The sequence below is a fragment of the Mercurialis annua genome, linkage group LG8, assembly GCF_937616625.2.
Source record: "Mercurialis annua linkage group LG8, ddMerAnnu1.2, whole genome shotgun sequence".
Classification (NCBI taxonomy): domain Eukaryota; kingdom Viridiplantae; phylum Streptophyta; class Magnoliopsida; order Malpighiales; family Euphorbiaceae; genus Mercurialis; species Mercurialis annua.
Window position 1 is genome coordinate 4906643 of NC_065577.1, and position 19039 is coordinate 4925681.

The window sequence follows — 19039 nt, forward strand, 5'->3', positions numbered from 1 at the left end:
TCCCATGAAATTTGCGGCCTACATACAATATTTCGGATCCAACTCAATATTACATAGGATGTGTGCGAACGTTTGGACAAACTATTTTTTAAAAATTATAGTTAAATTGTTTTAAATCAATTTTTTAAAGAGTAATGTTTGTACCGCTTGACGTGGCAGTTAAAAAGTGGATTGATTAAATTTTATTTTTTGAGATATACATTTTTGGTAGGAAATTAGACAAATGAAAAGCTTGCCACATAAGGTATGTTAAAAGAGTTGGTTAAATAGGTGGATTATAAAGCATTTTATTTTTTAAAATTGTTTATTTCTATATATACGCTCTATATATAATTGGAATTTTTAAATACTATTTAGCATAAAAAGTTGTACAAGAAATTTGTAATATAAATTAATGTTATAAAAAGAGAAATAAATTTGCATTGTTTTTATGTGTGATTATTGAGAATAAATTTTATAATAAAAGACATCAATTCAGCCAAACATAATAAAATATTAAAATGTCATATGTGATTCATAAAAAACTTAATTCTAACACAAAAAATATATAAAAATAAAAAATATAAAAAATATATATCTTTAATATCAATATTTTAAGCCACGCTACAATATTAGAATAAATTTATATTACTTCATAAATTATAATGTTTTTAACATTTTTATATTAATATTTTAGGATTAATCTATTTTATAATCCCTCAACTTTACGAGTTTTGTTTATCTGGTCCCTAAACTTTTATTTGGGCTTATCTGATCTTTTAATTTTATGTTTTTTTATTTATCTGATTTATAAATTTTCATTTGAATTTATCTAGTCTCTTAATTTTACATTATTTTTTATCTGATCTCTCAATTTTGTGTTTTTTTATTATCCGGTCCTTTAATTTTACAATTTTGAGGACTTGAGAAAGCAAAAAAATTAAAATTTAAGGATATGTAAAACCAAATGGAAGTTTAGAAATCAGATAAATAAAAAATATAAAATTAAAAATCGAAATAACACCAAATAAAAATTTAGAGACTAAATAAACAAAACTTCATAAAATTAAAGGACTTCAAATTGGCTAATCCAATATTTAAAGCCAATTTTGGGTTTTGTATTTGTTTCATACTTCATCACTGCATATGTATGCATATTGTACTGTAGTTCCCTTAATCAATCATTTAAGTTATTGTTGGTCATTTACAAATTTAATTTTATCACTACAATAATCATATTTTACACTTCCTTTTGCCAACATCTATAAATTCAGATCAAACCCACAAAAATTACAATAAGTTAGAGAAGAAAAACATAAATGGGTTGGAGAGGATTTTTGGGTATTGAATATGGGATTATACAGGCACCATTAGGACCCGATATTTCCTCGCCGGAGCTTGTTGCTGCTGTTTCTAACGCCGGCGGACTTGGGTTTCTCAGAGCTCCCGATTGGGTATTTTCTCTTCTGCTTATTTTTTTTAGTCACTTAACTTAAATTTTTTTGGTTATTAAATATTTTTTTCTGCCTAAAATGCTTAGATGACATTTGGAATTTATTTATTTTTTCCTGAAAATTGTACTCCAATTTAGTCTAAAAATGCATTTCCAAACAAATATTAAGCATGTTTGATAATTTTTAACGTGCAATTAATAAAATTCAGCTGTCTCATATCAAATTTTAGACATTTTTGGCCGAAAAAACTAAAATGAAAGTTGAGTAATTTAAAAGAAAAAAATAAAATTTAATAACTAATATGAAAAAATTTAGCCAATATCCGGATTAATTACCCTGCTTATTTCACTAATTCTTTGAATATTCAATCATAAAGCTCAGATCTTTTGTATATTTTTGGTTTATTTTTTTGTAATAGGAGTCACCTGATTATCTAAGGGGATTGATAAGAAAAACAAGAACCTTAACTGATAAACCCTTTGGAGTTGGTATTATTCTGGCATTTCCTCATGAGCAGAATTTAAAAGCTGTATTAGATGAAAAAGTTGCATTTTTGCAAGTTTATTGGGGTGATTGTTCGGAGGAGCTTGTTTTTCAGGCTCATCAGGCTGGTGTCAAGGTTGTTCCTCAAGTAAGTAGCATGAACACTTCATTCCATCAACGTTTTTCGTTTCGGAAACGTGTCGGAAACTTATTTTAACATAAAAGTAAATTCAAAATAACACTGTTTCGCCGCGTTTGTATCCTTTTTTTCCGTATTTGTGTCTGTGCTACATAGTGCGTAAATGAATGTTGTTATGATATGATGTGGTCCGCGTAGTTGTTGTGGTGTTACGGATAATATAAACTGTTGCTGGATTAAATTTTTGGGTCGAATGATTATTTAACAGTATTGAATTACAGATTCTTGGGGTGGTTACATTCAGAAATTGGATGTTCAACATTGTTATTGAATGCTATATGTTGCACGGAAACGGGAAAACTGAAACTATAAATGGGGAGACAATATTTATTCAATAGGTTTTAAATATAAAGTTATGGAGTTTTAGAAGTATTTCCAGAAACGGAAATGAAACATAGAAACATAGGACTCGTGAAGTTTCCGTACAACATAGATTGAAGAACCCAATAGCCAATAGGTGTGAATTTGTTAATGCGGCGAGATTCAAAAACTGGATGTTAATAGAACTGCTGTTGGAGTCTAATACAGTATCAACTTTTGTGTCAACAGTTTTGAATTAAACGTTCAATTGTGGCTAGATTAATTGGATGTTGAACATTGTTATTAAAGCCTATGTTGAAACAGTAAATGGAGTGGGGCATTTTTCCAATAAATGATAAATTTAAAGTTTCGGAGTCTTAGAAGCATTTTCAAATACGAAAGTGAAATGCCAAAAGCATAGAACTTGCCAAGGTTCTGTGCAAAATATATTAAAGGTCCTAGATAGCCAAATGGTGTGAATTTGTTAATGTGGCTAACAAATTTAGTTATGTGTTTTTATCAAAGATTGGGAGTATCGAAGATGCGAAAAAGGCAATCAGCGTTGGTGTGGATGCAATCATTGTCCAAGGACGTGAAGCTGGGGGCCATGTAATTGGTCAGGTATGTAACCTCGCGTGTCGCATCTGCAGATTTATTTTAGCCTCTATAACTTCAATTATCGCTCTATGGACTTAAAACGAGTTTTCTACTTGCAATTTATGCTTTTCATGTGACAATAAACTATCTTCAGGAGGGCCTAATTTCATTGTTGCCAAGAGTAATAGATCTTGTTGGTGATCGTGATATCCCTGTAATTGCAGCAGGCGGTATCGTAGATGCGCGTGGCTATGTTGCTGCTCTGGCCCTCGGTGCTAAAGGTGTCTGCCTGGGAACTAGGTATGAAGCAACAATATTTTCTTAGATAAGAAAAACATTTGTCTTCTAGATTCTAAAAAGTACATAGCACGAAAATGGAAACAGTGAAACGGGAAATGGAAAAAAGATAGTTTCATAGGATACATTATATATATATATATATTATAGTTTTGGAGTTTTAGAAGCATTTCGGAAACTGGAACGCTACTTTGAAACATAGAACTTTGAAACATAGAACTTTGAAACATAGAACTCAATAAGTTTATGTGCATCATAGCTGAGAAACTTGGCTTGCTGATCTGCCAACAATGAAAAATTTACCTGACATACTAAAAACTACAGAATTTATTTTCTGTAAATTGTGATAGAGATGAACTATTTTTTCGTTTAATTGAGTCTCAAAAATCAATTGCTCAGTCTCCATATCAAAACAATATGTATAGGTTTCTTGCGACCGAGGAAAGCTATGCTCATCCGATTTACAAGAGGAAGTTGATTGAGCTACACAATACGGAGTATACAAATGTGTTTGGTCGCGCTAGATGGCCTAATGCGCCTCAACGTGCTCTAGTAACTCCATTCCTTAACGATTGGAAACATCTTCCAGCCCATGAAAATGAGGCTAACCAACCTATTATTGGCCGATCTGTGATACACGGGCAGGTGATGATCACTTTCTGTAGTTTCATAAGTTCAAAAGAGGCAAAAGACATTAGGTGTTGTAAATATATTTGTCGGAGACGGAATTGTGAATTTCTTTTCTTATTTTCGCGCAGGAGAAAGAGATTCGTCGATTTGCAGGTACAGTTCCGAATGTAACTACTACCGGTGACATAGAAACCATGGCAATGTATGCTGGTCAAGGAGTCGGACTCATAGATGAAATTCTACCTGCCGGTGAAGTAGTTAAAAGGCTAGTTGAAGGAGCTCAACGACTGATCAAGCAAGAGTTCAGCTAGCCAATTAGCTTGTTTCATGATTTTGCAAATTATTCAGAGTTTGAAATCTTATCATAATAAAGGAAGTGCACAAAAAATGTTTCAAGTACATAACAGCCTTGTTGGTACTTTACTGATTTAATTACTTGTAAATGAGCTTGGTTGCGTATATGTTGCACGTAAATTCAATACATATGAAATAAAAACATGTAAATAAATAAAAATATAAATACTAAAAATTAGATAAAAATAAATATTAAATATTTTTTTATAAAAGTATATTATCAAATAAATATATTATTAAATATTTGTAATAATTAATAAAATAAAATAATTGGAGGTAATTGATTTTTTTTTAAGTTTATAAGTGGGTTATTATTTAAAAAATGTGAATTGGAGACTTGATTTGAAAGAATAAATTAAAGTAATTCTCATTTAAGGACAAAACGATAAGACATAAAAAAATAGGAAAAGAAAAATAATTATATAAAAAAAGACCATCTAAAACGTTCGTACTTCATTTTTAAACATGTGTAATTTTTTTGTTTGAGAAAAAAACATGTGTAAGTTGGTAAGGCGTTTTTAGTCTTAAATGAAGTTGTGCTTTTAAATTATATATATATATATATATGTATATATGTAGACGGTTAAAATTTAAAAGTTAGAATTTGTCTCCTATAAAGGACCTACTCAACTCGAATGAGAATTAATCTGAATGTGAAAAATTTAAATTATCGTTTTATAATTAAGATTCATTCAAGACACCTCATATACCATTTATAAAAGAGAGTTTTTCAAAAATACCCATACTGTGTGTAAATAATTTGAAAAATACGTTTGACCAGTCTGAGTTGAAAAATACGTTTGACTTTTAAAAGGTTTTAAAAATACGGTTTTTATTTTCAAAACATTTGGTAGGCTTACTAACAGTTTACTAACAATTTTCTAATAAAAAATTTACTATCAGTTCACTAACGGTTTATTAGTAGTTTACTATTAAATTTATAAATTTATTTTTGAATTACAAAATGAAAATAAAATATTAATTAATTTACTATCGGCTTACAAATAATTTTTCACTATTAGTTTACTAACGGTTCACTAATAATTTACTAACAGTTTAATTAATTTATTTTTAATTTATTAACAGTTCACTAACGTTTTTATAAAAAATTTAAACCCATAGAGTATTATTCATAATAAACCATGCCTTTAATTTAACAATGAATTTAAAAGAGCCAAATTGCCTAGTATATGGATATTTTAATAAAAAAACTAAACAGAAGGAAAGAGAATTTATCTCTGGTTCTATTTTTTCATTAATGGCTTCGCTAAAATAAACTTATAATTTTTTTAGTAAACTACTAATAAACCGTTAGTGAACTACATACCCACTTCAACTGCTCACTGACTCCCAAAATTACCAACTACCAATTTTAATCAAAAATCCAGCACTGATTTCATCAGATCCACCGCTGCCAGCAAACACCGCAAACCCATCAATTCTAACAAATCCACAAATTCTGGGAAACCCTCAACTGCCACAACCATCGATCAACAACCCATTAATCGACGATTGTTCCATTTTCATAAGATTGAGCTGTTATTGCAGATTTAGACACCCATCACCGCCGCCATCGCCGACAACCTATGGATCGGCAACTCATCGCCGTTGTAGTCGCAGCCTTGCAATTTAGAGAGAAAATCAGAGGAAAGAGTGCTATGCGAGGAAGACGAATATCAGAAGATAGAAGAAAAATCACAACTGATAAAGTTTTGGACTTGATTAATTGAAATAGTAATTTTGTTTTGAATATTTTTGTTTCCAATTTTAGAAAGTATTGTTCAACACGGTTATTAAGAACAGTAATTGTCAAATTAAAAAAAGTATTTTTCTATCTTTATGAGACGGAAGAATACTACAATTAATGAGAGTACAATTAACTATTCCAATAATAAATTATTACTTATAATTTGAGATAGAAATATGGGACAAAAAAATATTAAATTAATATAATATTTTTATAAGTTAATTACTATAAAATCACCATTTTTATATTAAATTCCAAAACTATCAGGATCTTCTAAAGTTATTAATTTTGTTTACTTACAATTATATATATCACAGTTTGAAAATATGACAACCTAAAGCTGAGATGTGGCACAATAATCCGTAAGCCTCAAGTAATTGAAGTCGAATGTCTCAAGTAATTAATTGATCATACTGCTAAATTGATTATTCAGCTTGAAAGCTAATTTGAAACTATATGTATGTGAATAAAAATTACAAAACAACAAATTATGCTCTAAATATTAGTATAAATTATGATCAATTAATTGTGGCATATAATTTGTTCACGGCACATCAACTATAAATTCCGGAATTTTTATAAGATGATACAATTAAAAAGGATTAAAAAGTGGTTAGTACAATAATTTGCAGAAACAGACCGTCATAGATTTGCAATTATAAAAATGATAATTTTATATGAGCATATGAGATAGTGGTCCAGTTGGTATTCTCTACATTGCTTTTAGAGAGCAGGAGTTCGACTTTCTCTCCGCCAGCCAGTGTGTTGTTCAGGGCGGAACCAGACATATAGTCTGAAGAGGCATCTGCTCCCTTAATATTTTTTTCATACAAAAACACCTTTTAAGTTTTTTATTTTTTAAAAAATATAATTATTTTTATACCTTTCACCTCTTCAAAAAAAAATTATATTATTATGTCCCTCTATTTTATAAAGGCTTAACTCCATAAAAAAACTCCCACCTTGCATTTTTTTTCATTTATACCCTGATCTTGTAAGAACACCATTTGTACTCAATTTTGAGTTTTTATGTTTCATCTCTACCCAAAAACATTAAATTATACTCTTTTCATTTAAAAAAGAGTTTAAAATAATCCTTCATTTTTAACTTATATACTAATTAGATATTAATGTTATTAATAGTACAAAAATACCATCTTCTTCAAAAAAATTAAAAATAACAATAATTTTTTTCAAAAGTATTTCTGATTTTTTTTTAATTTTTTTAAATTTTTTAAATTTTTTTTTGAAATATTTCTGACAAAAGAATTAAAAATATTTTTTTTTTAATTTTTTATTATTTTATAAAACTAAAAAAATTAATTAATTATTTGGATGTATTTAATTATTTTTTAAGTTTAAGAATTTATTTATATTTTTTAAAATAAAAAAAATATGTTTTAAACTCTTTTCCAAATAAAAAGAGTACAATTTAATGCTTTTGGGTAGGGATGAAATATAAAAACCCAAAAGTGGATACAAATGGTGTTTTTACAAGGTTAGGATATAAACGAATAAAAAGTGTAAGGTGGGGATTTTTTAAGGAATTAAGCCTTTTATAAAAGTTAGTTCCGTCCTTGGAGCTGTTTTTGAAAAATGAATTTCTAGATCAGTTTTAACATAATTATCCTGCTAACCCTGCTAACTATAGTTTAAAAAAATTATATAAAGTTAATTTTACTTTTATTTTATGTATACTTGCAGCCAAACCATAACAAAATTGATCGAGATTGTAAAACAATTTTTTGTCTGAATATCAATTTGAATACTACTTCGTCATCACATGTTGAAGTTACAATTGTGATTTTTCTTGTTATCATTATTACAGCTTCTTCTTGCTTCAAGCTCAAGGCATTCATTTCAAGCTTCAATCTAACTGCAGCTCAGCATAAGCTACTGTGCTCAGCAACACAGATCATAGCTTCTTCCTTCTTAGCAAGCAGCATGTTTTGTGTGTGTGTATTTCCAGCTGTTGACAGCTGGATGACAGCTAGTTCCAGCTCAGCAAGGCAGTTATCAGCTAGGCAGTTATCACATGTGATCATTGTGTAATCTAGAATTAGTTTTCTCTTAGTGCCTATAAATAGAGGTACTTAGGATGTAAAAGCTCTGTTGAGAAAATAATCAATCTAATTCTAGTTTTTGGTTTGTATTAAGTCCTCTGGTTCAGTATTCACAGCATTGCTCATTTATGTGGATGATTTAATCATTGCAAGCAATTGCATACAAGAAGTTCAATCAGTAAAAGCTTATCTACACAATGCTTTTAGCATTAAGGATCTTGGTGTTCTTAAATACTTCCTTGGTCTAGAAGTGGCCAGATCCAGCAAAGGTATTTCTTTATGTCAAAGAAAATACTCTTTAGATTTGCTCAAGGACACAGGATTTATTGAGGCAAAACCTGTTTCTACTCCTATGATTAATTCAAAGAGGCTTAGCAAAGGTGATGGTGAAGCTTTGCCTGATAATTTTCTTTACAGAAAACTCATTGGTAAACTGCTTTATCTCTGTGTTACAAGACCAGATTTGTCTTATGCTGTGCAACAACTGAGTCAATTTCTGGATTGTCCTACAAGTACTCATTTGACAGCAGTGCATAGAGTATTGAGATATGTCAAAGCAGCTCCAGGCAAAGGCCTCTTCTTTTCTTCAGAATCTAACTTGCACTTACAAGCATTTTCTGATTCTGACTGGGCTACTTGTCCAGACACTAGAAGATCCATATCAGGGTACTGTGTTTTTCTTGGTACTTCTCTTGTTTCATGGAGGTCTAAGAAGCAGACAACTGTCTCTCGTTCAAGCTCAGAGGCTGAGTACAGGGCTTTAGCAGCTTTAACTTGTGAATTGCAGTGGATGCAGTATTTGCTGACAGATTTAAGACACAAGACTTCCATGCCTTCTACAATCTATTGTGATAATTTGTCTGCTATTTCATTAGCACACAATCCTGTTCTGCATGAACGTTCCAAACATATAGCTATTGATTGTCATTTGATCAGGGAAAAGATAGCTGCAGGTGTCATCAAGCTTCTTCCAGTTACTACAGACAATCAACTTGCTGATTGTTTGACAAAAGCCCTTCCTCCTTCTTGCTTTAATCACTCAATATCCAAGCTTGGTCTCATAGATCTCTATGATCCAGTTTGAGGGGGGGTATTACAGCTTCTTCTTGCTTCAAGCTCAAGGCATTCATTTCAAGCTTCAATCTAACTGCAGCTCAGCATAAGCTACTGTGCTCAGCAACACAGATCATAGCTTCTTCCTTCTTAGCAAGCAGCATGTTTTGTGTGTGTGTATTTCCAGCTGTTGACAGCTGGATGACAGCTAGTTCCAGCTCAGCAAGGCAGTTATCAGCTAGGCAGTTATCACATGTGATCATTGTGTAATCTAGAATTAGTTTTCTCTTAGTGCCTATAAATAGAGGTACTTAGGATGTAAAAGCTCTGTTGAGAAAATAATCAATCTAATTCTAGTTTCTGGTTTGTATTAATCATCACCACCTCTGACCTCTCCAACATATAGAATAAAAGAATCCAACCAATGGGAGTTGGTCCAAGTGATAAGCGGCTTGTTATCGCTTAAGCAAGATTTTGGGTTCGAGTTCTTCTGAATGCAGAAACTTTTTACTGGCAGACTCACCCACCATGCCAGATGCGCAACGCGGGTCGGATCTGGATTAGTCAGGGCGAAGCTTTAGAAACCGGATGGGCTTACCCAAAAAAAAAAGAATCCACATGAATGATCATGGCAAGAAAAGAAATTGAGAATATTTTTCCTCTCTGTCTGCATAGTCCATTTCTTGTTCTTTTCCATTCAAACTTTTTTTTTCAAAGAATTTTAAATGAATTCTAGATAATCAAATTAAATAAAGTTGAGTTTTATAAATTAATGTGATAAGTGTTTAATATAGTAGGATTAAATTTTACTATGTATTACTTTATTTTTATAATTCTTATTGTCACTTTACTTTTAATTTAGAATTTTATTATGTACCACTCATAAATTTTTCATAATTTGTGTTAAAATAATTTAATTATATCCACACAAAAATAAAAAGACAATGTTTGAACTTAAAAATGATAAACCGGTGGTTTTATCTCTTTAGTCTAGAGAGAGAAAATTATTTATAAAGAGAGAAAGTCATTTTTATCGTTTTTGAGCGCATGAGACGATGATTTACGGCTCTTAGCTAAAAATCATCGTCTCTTAACTCGTTTCTTTCACTGCTTTTCTTATTATAAATTGCTTTGCTTTGGTGGAAATTTGTATGTTTTTATTCGATATGTAGTTTATTTGTATGTATATCCTTGTATTGTTTAATACTTTTCAGCGTTTGTTCAAATTTCAGATTTAAGTTCTTGAAGTTTTAAAATTTTGATAGCATCGTTTGAAAAATATTAGTAATAGAACAAGGGATCAATAGAAATTCAGAAGTTCAATTGGTGTCAGGAAATACTCAACACTTGACATTTTTTCTATTTGTTATCACCTGTAAAATTTATATCTTTAAATTTTTATTATTATTTTGTTTTTTTTTTCGTAGATCGATTATAGAGTATCAATGAATTTTATTTTTTATAATTTTGATTACAATGTACTTTGAAGATTAAGTTCTTAATTTTTTAATCTGCTGTTAAAAAAGAACTTAAAAATAATGATTTCTTTTATAGAAATAGATTGTAAATATAAAATTAATTTTATGATTCAGATTTTATTAGAAAAATAAGATACCATAAAAATTGATATTTTTCGATGCACCATATTAACCAACCATGAACGGTCGCTTTTTTCATTTGCATAAAGACAAATAACAAAAAGTGAGAATCATTATGATTATACACAGATTAGTTGAGGTCACAAATTCGTGCATTTATCCACTATACTATTTTTCACAGAACAATTTTTCATATAAAATTTAGAGCAAGTTGTTTTCAGGTCCTCTATGAAAATTCCAATTCACACTTGTGTCTTTTTTTATTTGAAAATCAATCTGTATTATCTTCGATTTTTATTTCGGTTAACGTTTTAGTTTTCTCTTCATTTTTGGTATAAATTAACCAATCCATTTTGTAGTTATATAATAGTATAACGAACAAAGGGTCAATGCGTCCCCTGAACTTGTGATACGGGGTCATCTAGTCCAATTTATACTTTTTTGAGCAACTAACCCCAAAACTCTTCATTTTTGGGTCAAATAACCCCATAATTTATATTTTTATTTTAAAAAATAGATTTAGGATAATTATATCGCAACAATTAGGGAAGTATCTAATTATCTTTTTGCATCCCTCACTTCCGATTTGTATGCGTTTTAAAAATACAATTATGAGGTTACTTGACCCGAAAATGAAAAGTTTTGGGGTTATTTGCTCAAAAAAGTATAAATTGTGTTAGATGATCCCGTGACACAAGTTTAGGGAGCGCGTTGACCTTTTGTTCATAGTATAACCATTGGCTTCTTTTTCTGCTATACAACAAAACCAAGAACTCCCATTGTTCTCTCTTTAATTCAGACCCAAAAAAGAGAAATGAATTTCAATTCAGAACATAAAAATACTTTGAAATCTCATGCTGTATGTGTACCATATCCAGCTCAAGGTCACATAGACCCTATGTTCAAGCTAGCAAAACTTCTTCACTTTAAAGGCTTTCACATAACCTTTGTCAACACTGAATACAATCACAGACGCTTACTTAAATCCGGAACCGTTTCCGGCTTTCCGGATTTTCGCTTCGAATCCATCTCGGATGGACTTTTTCATCCGAATGACGACGATGATAATGATGATGGAACACAAGATATCCCTTCTCTTTGTGAATCTACTTCAAAGAATTGCTTAGTTCCATTTAGGGAGTTGCTTTATAAGATCAATGAGGCTTCGTCGGAAGTTTCGCCGCCGGTGAGTTGGTATTATTTCTGATGGTTCGATGAGCTTCACTCTTGATGCAGCTCAAGAGTTCGGAGTTCCTGAAGTATTGCTGTGGACACCAAGTGCTTGTGGGGCTTTGGCATATACTCAATACCCTACTCTTGTTGAAAGAGGTTTAACACCTCTTAAAGGTATATATGTTCATCTCAAACTTCAATTATTATACACAAACTAGTTTTTCATTATTTTTTTCATTTATTATTCCTTATTTTATGAAAGATAACGTTAAAATTTATGCACGGAAATTGAAACATAAGAAACGCGGAAAAAATTGAGACACAATTGTAACAAATTTTTCAAATTGCGACAAAATTGTGAATCTATAAAATTTTGATTGTAGTTGATAATGAACGTAAATATTTGAATATTAATAATTTTCAAGTCTTGGATTAATTATAAACAATTTTACTTAGTGCCGGTTATTGAATGATAGTTATTGAATCAAAATTCATCAAATTCAACTAAAAAAGGGTATTCATAAAAAATACTTTTAAAAAAATTTATTTGTTAAAAAATTTATTTTTTACTTTTTTTAGTACTAGTGTCGCTTTACGTGTTTCACACGTGGCTCGTAGTGTAACTCGGCAAATAGTGAAAATTATATTTATTATAAATTAGGATAATTGTATTTATATTTAATTAATAATTATAATTATAATTATAATTATAAATTGTATCCACCGTATAGAGTTTGAAGTTATTTAATTTAATGTTGTCAATTGCATGTAGAAGCATTAATTTTGTCGTGCTAATATTTAGGGAATTTGTTGCCTATCTAGCTAAATTATACATTTATTATTAATTATATACTGTGAGAAGATATTGATATATTAGGTGAGTATTTTAATGAGTATTTAATTTGTACTAAAAATAGTTTAAGTTAGCTAATTTTTAGATGGAAAAATTCTATAAAATAGGTGAGTATTTTAATTGTAAAAGTAATTTAAGGTAGCTAATATTTAGATAAAAGAATTATTGTTTAATCATAATTAAAACAGCATTAAGGACATTAACGTAAAAGTGCCTGTCCCCCCCCCCATCCGTGCTTTTATATATAGTATAGATATAGATTTGTGTTTGTAATTTCTAAAATTTAAAAAAAAATTTCTTTTATTTATTTTTTAGAAACCATTTGCAACCGTTATAAACTTTTTATTGGAAATTGTTTGAATTTCTTTAAAAAAATGTTTGAAATTAATTGAAACTAATAGAAATCGTGTGAAACTCTTTTAGAAACTGTTTAAAAAACGAATTTTTAAAAACAGTTGCAAATTGTATTTTTTGAAATCGTTAAAAACTGTTTATTTGCTACTGTTTTTTTCAACACGATGGAATTAAATTTAGAGCAGTAATGAACTCTAAAGAGAGAAAAAACAATAAAGTGTGAAATGCATTTGAGTAAAATTTTCAATTGTAGTTTTGAGGTTAAATTTTATAAATATTTTTGTGATTTTAGATACTTTTATTAGAATCTCTTCAAAGAATAAATACAAGAAAAGACGAACGTTTTCAGTAACTGCCACATGAGGAAAAGACAAACGTTTTCAGTAGCTGCCAATTAAGTGATTAGCTACAATTCATATAAAATTTCTTCAAATTAAACTAACCGTTAAAGAATATATCCGTTTCAGACTGGGGTGGGGTGTATATTAGGATTGGAGGGGTAACTGATTATGGGCAGTGGTAGACCCATAAATATTTTGTAAGATGGCAAAAATTATATAAAAAATTTATATAATTTTTTTTTTGTTAAAATATAAATTTAATATAAAAAATGTTATAAATTTTAAGGCATAATTATATTATTAAATTATATATTTATTTATTTTTAAAAATCAAATTACCGAAATAGATAACTGTTTACCACAAACTCTTACTAGGTCCCCCTTGGTTCACCCTGATCATGAGTTAGGATATTGAGTAATGGATTTGTTAATCTTTACTTGGAACATGTATAATTGAAAATAATTAAAAGCAATTAGATTTATGTAGTATATAAAGCCAATATATTATCGAGGTTCAATTGCCACTTGACAATTGCAGATTAATTCACCTTATTATTTTAGACTACATTATATTTTGTGAGGTTATAAAGTAAAAACAATTGTGGCTACCGAAATATACAACGTTTCATTTGTAATATTTTGATAATACAACTTATATTTTCTAGGGTTAATTACGTATAAAATGAACGAATAACTTTGCATTTAAAAAAAATATTAGTTGGGTGTTTACTTAGGAATTTCTAGCGTAAAATTTCTTGTGATTTTGCAGATGAAAGCTACTTAACAAATGGATACTTAGAGACTACCATAGACTGGATTCCAGGCATGAAACTGATCAGATTAAAGGATCTTCCATCCTTCATCAGAACTACAGACCCCAATGACATAATGCTCAATTATGTCCCAACTCAAGTTTCACAAATTCCTAGCGCTTCTGCACTTATTTTAAACACTTTCGATGCCTTCGAACAAGATGCATTAGACGCCCTGTCTTCGATCTTTCCTTCTACCGACATTTACAGTGTCGGGCCGCTTCATTTACTGGTCGACGATCACATTCCAGGAGATAAAACCGAAGGAAATTAGTTCTAATCTGTGGAAAGAAGATTCGGAATGCATAAAATGGCTCGATTTACAAGAACCAAACTCGGTTGTGTTTGTAAATTTCGGTAGTATAGCGGTACTTAGTCCTGATCAACTCAATGAGTTCGCTTGGGGACTAGCGAATACTCAAAAGCCGTTTTTATGGATCAAAAGGCATGATCTCGTCGTAACAGGCGAATCTGATGGTACAATTACCGACGAATTCCTGACCGAAATAAAAGGTAGAGGGTTGATAGCGAGTTGGTGCCCGCAAAAACAAGTGTTGAAACACCGATCAATAGGAGTGTTTTTGAGTCACATGGGATGGAATTCGACGCTCGAAAGTGTGTCTGCCGGTGTTCCGTTGATCTGTTGGCCGTTTTTCGCCGAACAACAGACGAATTGTAAGTATGCTTGTGATGAATGGGGGATTGGCATGGAAATAAATTGTGATGTAAAAAGAGAAGAAGTTGAAAGTCTTATAAGAGAAGCTATGGAAGGGGATAAAGGAATTAGAATGAGAAATAATGCAAGAGAGTGGAAAATAAAGGCACAAGAAGCTACTAAACCTGGTGGTTCTTCTTATCAGAATTTTGGAAAATTACTTGCACTACTTAGAAAGAAAATTTAGAATGTATTTGGGTAGTTATGATCATTAATTTGCGATTGAATTTTAATTTTAAAGACGTGATCATCTTATTGATTCATTGAAGTTCTCTTAATTTTGTCCCACATTGTTAAGCTATTAGTTTGCTATTTACTTTTTAATGAGAATTACCAAATTAATTTTTGACGTTTTTCAAATTCCTGGATAGTAATTTGATGATATTTTTTACTCTCCATGAGAGAGTCAGCAATTGTTTTTTTTTTTTGATAACATTGTATAATACTTATAGTTTATTTTTTATTAATTTAAAATTTAAATAAAAATAAAAATCTAAAGTATCATAAAATTTTATAATATATTAATAGAGCATTTCTAAAGCCAACATAATAATTGCGTGAATTGAACGGTATATCTGTCAATTTTACCTTTTTAATTGTGTTAATTGAATAAACAAATGTAAAGTTTATTTTCAGCATTTTAATTTAAATTCAGTTTTCAATTATTTAATTTTTATAAAAATATTTGTAAGCATTTTATTCTCTAAGAATATAAAAATTAAACAAATTTAATTTTATATATATGATAGTATCGCTTTGCGTGCTACGCACTTAAAACAAAATTAAAAAAATCAAATTAATTTTTTTTATGTTTACACATAACTAATAAAGATTTGGACAATATTAATTGCGTTGCTAGTGTAGTCAAACCAAAAAATTGATATTCTTATTAATTTGGAAAAGATTAGCTATTTTTTCTATACCCAATTACTATTTCTCTGTCATGATACAATTTTATTTTAACTAAAATTCTAATTATAATAAATTTTTAGTAATTAATTAAATAATTAGTTTGTTAATGACTATAAAACCGTTATTTAATCTATACTATATATAAAAGCACGGATGGGGGGGGGGGACAGGCACTTTTACGTTAATGTCCTTAATGCTGTTTTAATTATGATTAAACAATAATTCTTTTATCTAAATATTAAAAAGGGTTATTTCATAAATTTGTTGTCCCCCCATCCGTGCTTTTATATATAGTAGTTTCACATTACGTGCTATGCACGTGGCTCGTAACGTAACTCGTCAATGAACATATTAGTAAATTTATAATAATTATATCAATTTTTTATTTATAATTAATATTAACATAATTAAGATATTTTGTAAAAATAAATATAATATATTCGGTTATTAATTTTTTTTCCATACTTATTCTTCTTTTGGTTTTATAATAACCATAATTAAATAATTAACTTAATTTTATTAATAATATCTTTAAAAATAATAATATAGAAATTTAAATAATACTCCCTCCGTCCCAATAGAGTTGTCCATTTTGCATATATCACACAGTTTTAGAAAAGCAATTATTGTTTATAGATCTTATAAATATTTTCTTACTTTTCTTGTCATATCCCTATTTAATATAGGGTCCATTTACTATTTACTTTTAATTTACTTATTAGTGGATCTTTTATAGGGGTAATATAGAAAAATTGAGTGTAAAAGTTAATTATTTTTTGAAAGTGGACAAGAGTTTTGGGACAAATTTTTTTCTCAAAGTGGACAACTCTATTGGGACGGAGGAAGTATTATATTAACCAAATACAGTATTTTAATTTTGTAGTTCAACCAAACAAAAAGATAGGTATTACTATTAATTTGAAGACAGTTTAGCTATCTATTCTAATTAGAACTTTAATTACAATATTGATTAATTAAATAACTAATTAATTAATGATTATAAAACCTTTATTTAGTAGTAAACTGAAAAGGATTACTCAGTAAATTTGTCTGTCTCCATAATAACCATAATTAAATAATTAACTTAATTTTATTAATAATTTTTAAAAATAATAAGATAAAAATTTAAATAATAATATATTGACTAAATACAGTATTTTAATTTTGTAATTCAATTAAACTAAAAGATAGGTATTCCTACTAATTTGAAGACAATTTAGTTATGTTTTACATACTAAAAACTAAATTGGAAATAATTTAGCTACCTATTCTAATTAGAACTTTAATTACAATAATGATTAATTAAATAACTAATTAGTTAATGACTGTAAAATCTTTATTTAGTAGTAAACTGAAAAGGATTATTCAGTAAATTTGTCTGCCTCCCCCAATCCGTACTTTTATATATAGTATAGAAGATATACTAGCGTTTCGCCACGCGCTACACACGTGAGCGACATTCATATGAACTGTTGTATATATTAAATATTAATTAAATAAACAAATATAAATTTCTAATTTGTAGTAAATAATTATAAATCAATTTTTATTAAAACTTTCGCCACGTGCTACACACGTGAGCGATATTTATTGCATTAGCCACGTAGTATTATAATTTACCTTTTATGATTATATACAGCACAATGAAGGTCAAAGATAATAAATACTCACAAATCTTTGATATTTACAACTATAATTAAATCAACCAAAATTAGTTTAGCTACCTTAAATCTTATTAAATCTGATAATGGTACTGTTAAAAAATCAGAAAAAAAATTACTTTAACAATTCTCAAACATATTTTTGTAATTTTGTCAAATTATAGTTATTCACTATATTCTTTTAAAATTTTAAAATCTCATAATTTTTTTCTAATTTTTTTTCTTCTAAATCCTTATTTCAAATTAACATCATATTTCTCCTTTTTACTTATTAATACAACTTAGTACAGATTTTTTGAATAAGCTATATAAATAAAATTTTTAAAAAATTAAAGTATTTAATGAATGATTTTGCATTTCAAAAAATAAAAAAAAATAGATTTTTATAAAATATTTAAGAGAAAAGAACAAAAATATTTTAAAATATATAAAATTTACACAAATAGCCAAAACCGGAAATCTTTACATTCATAACAAAAAAGTCAAAAACTTTACATTACTAGCCACCCAATAAAAAAAGGACACGTCAAAACAAAAAGACCTAAGACCTAAAATTTAAAAACACCAGCCACTTAGGGGCAAGGGCTGACGCGCAGACAAGGGCTGACGCGCGCGTCAATCCTTGTCCCCCACATGGTTGGTTATTCTCTTTTTCAACTTTTTATTAATTTACTTTTTATCTATTTACTAATAATCATTAAAAAAATTATTTTAATTGATGAATCAACATAATCATTATTAATAATAAAATAATAATTTTTTATTTAATTAAAATTTTATTAAATTATTAAAAATTAAATACCTAATTATGTATAAATAAAGTATTAAAGATGTATATGTTATACATCATATATCAAAAAATATACTATCATATATAAATTATGAATCACTAATTTATCAATTGAAAATATTTTCGTTCGCGCCTCATATATTAATATATATTTAAAAGATATATATAAGAATTATTATATTACATATTTCATATGTAACTCTACGCATTGAACGTTATTATGCGTATACATACCGTATTCATAGAGTATCTTATATCAAAAATAAATGTCTAACTTGCTCTAATATGTATAGATTATGTATCTAAATGTTAATATTATGCAAAAAAAATTAAAACATTTCTTGCAAATTATATGTCAAATATATACCTATTCAAATCTATTTTAAAAACATTCAAGACACGTATCAAATACGTATCTATCTTATTTTTTGATTAAGAATTGATAAAATATGTATCAACGATGTATTAATCAAATGAGTTTTCAAAAATATTTCCACATGTATCAAATACGTATCGAAGACGTATCTATCATAAATTATGTATTCAAAATGATGTATCTATCATATATAAGCTATGCATCAGTGATATATTAATCAAATACAATTAGAAAATATATCAATCACGTCTCTGAAAATGTATATGAATTGAAATGCTCTAAAATGTATAAATTATAT

The 19039-nt window shown here is 28.6% G+C and overlaps 2 protein-coding genes and 1 pseudogene across 2 annotated transcripts; all 3 read left to right on the forward strand.

The window, feature by feature from the left end:
* The first annotated feature begins 1100 nt into the window (after nt 1-1100).
* LOC126662306 (uncharacterized) lies at nt 1101-4398 on the forward strand. Its single transcript, XM_050356238.2, has 6 exons — nt 1101-1433; nt 1852-2064; nt 2941-3036; nt 3167-3312; nt 3735-3954; nt 4068-4398. Exons 1-6 carry the CDS (start codon nt 1299-1301, stop codon nt 4248-4250), a joined length of 993 nt encoding a protein of 330 aa, XP_050212195.1. The 5' UTR covers nt 1101-1298; the 3' UTR covers nt 4251-4398.
* A 3124-nt stretch (nt 4399-7522) lies between these two features.
* LOC126661509 (uncharacterized mitochondrial protein AtMg00810-like) lies at nt 7523-9187 on the forward strand. The gene is made up of 3 exons (XM_050355361.1): nt 7523-7538; nt 7869-8077; nt 8180-9187. The coding sequence occupies exons 1-3, from the start codon at nt 7523-7525 to the stop codon at nt 9185-9187; spliced, it is 1233 nt and encodes a 410-aa protein (XP_050211318.1).
* Nucleotides 9188-11447: 2260 nt separating this feature from the next.
* LOC126660301 (7-deoxyloganetin glucosyltransferase-like) lies at nt 11448-15258 on the forward strand (annotated as a pseudogene).
* The last annotated feature ends 3781 nt before the right edge of the window (nt 15259-19039 follow it).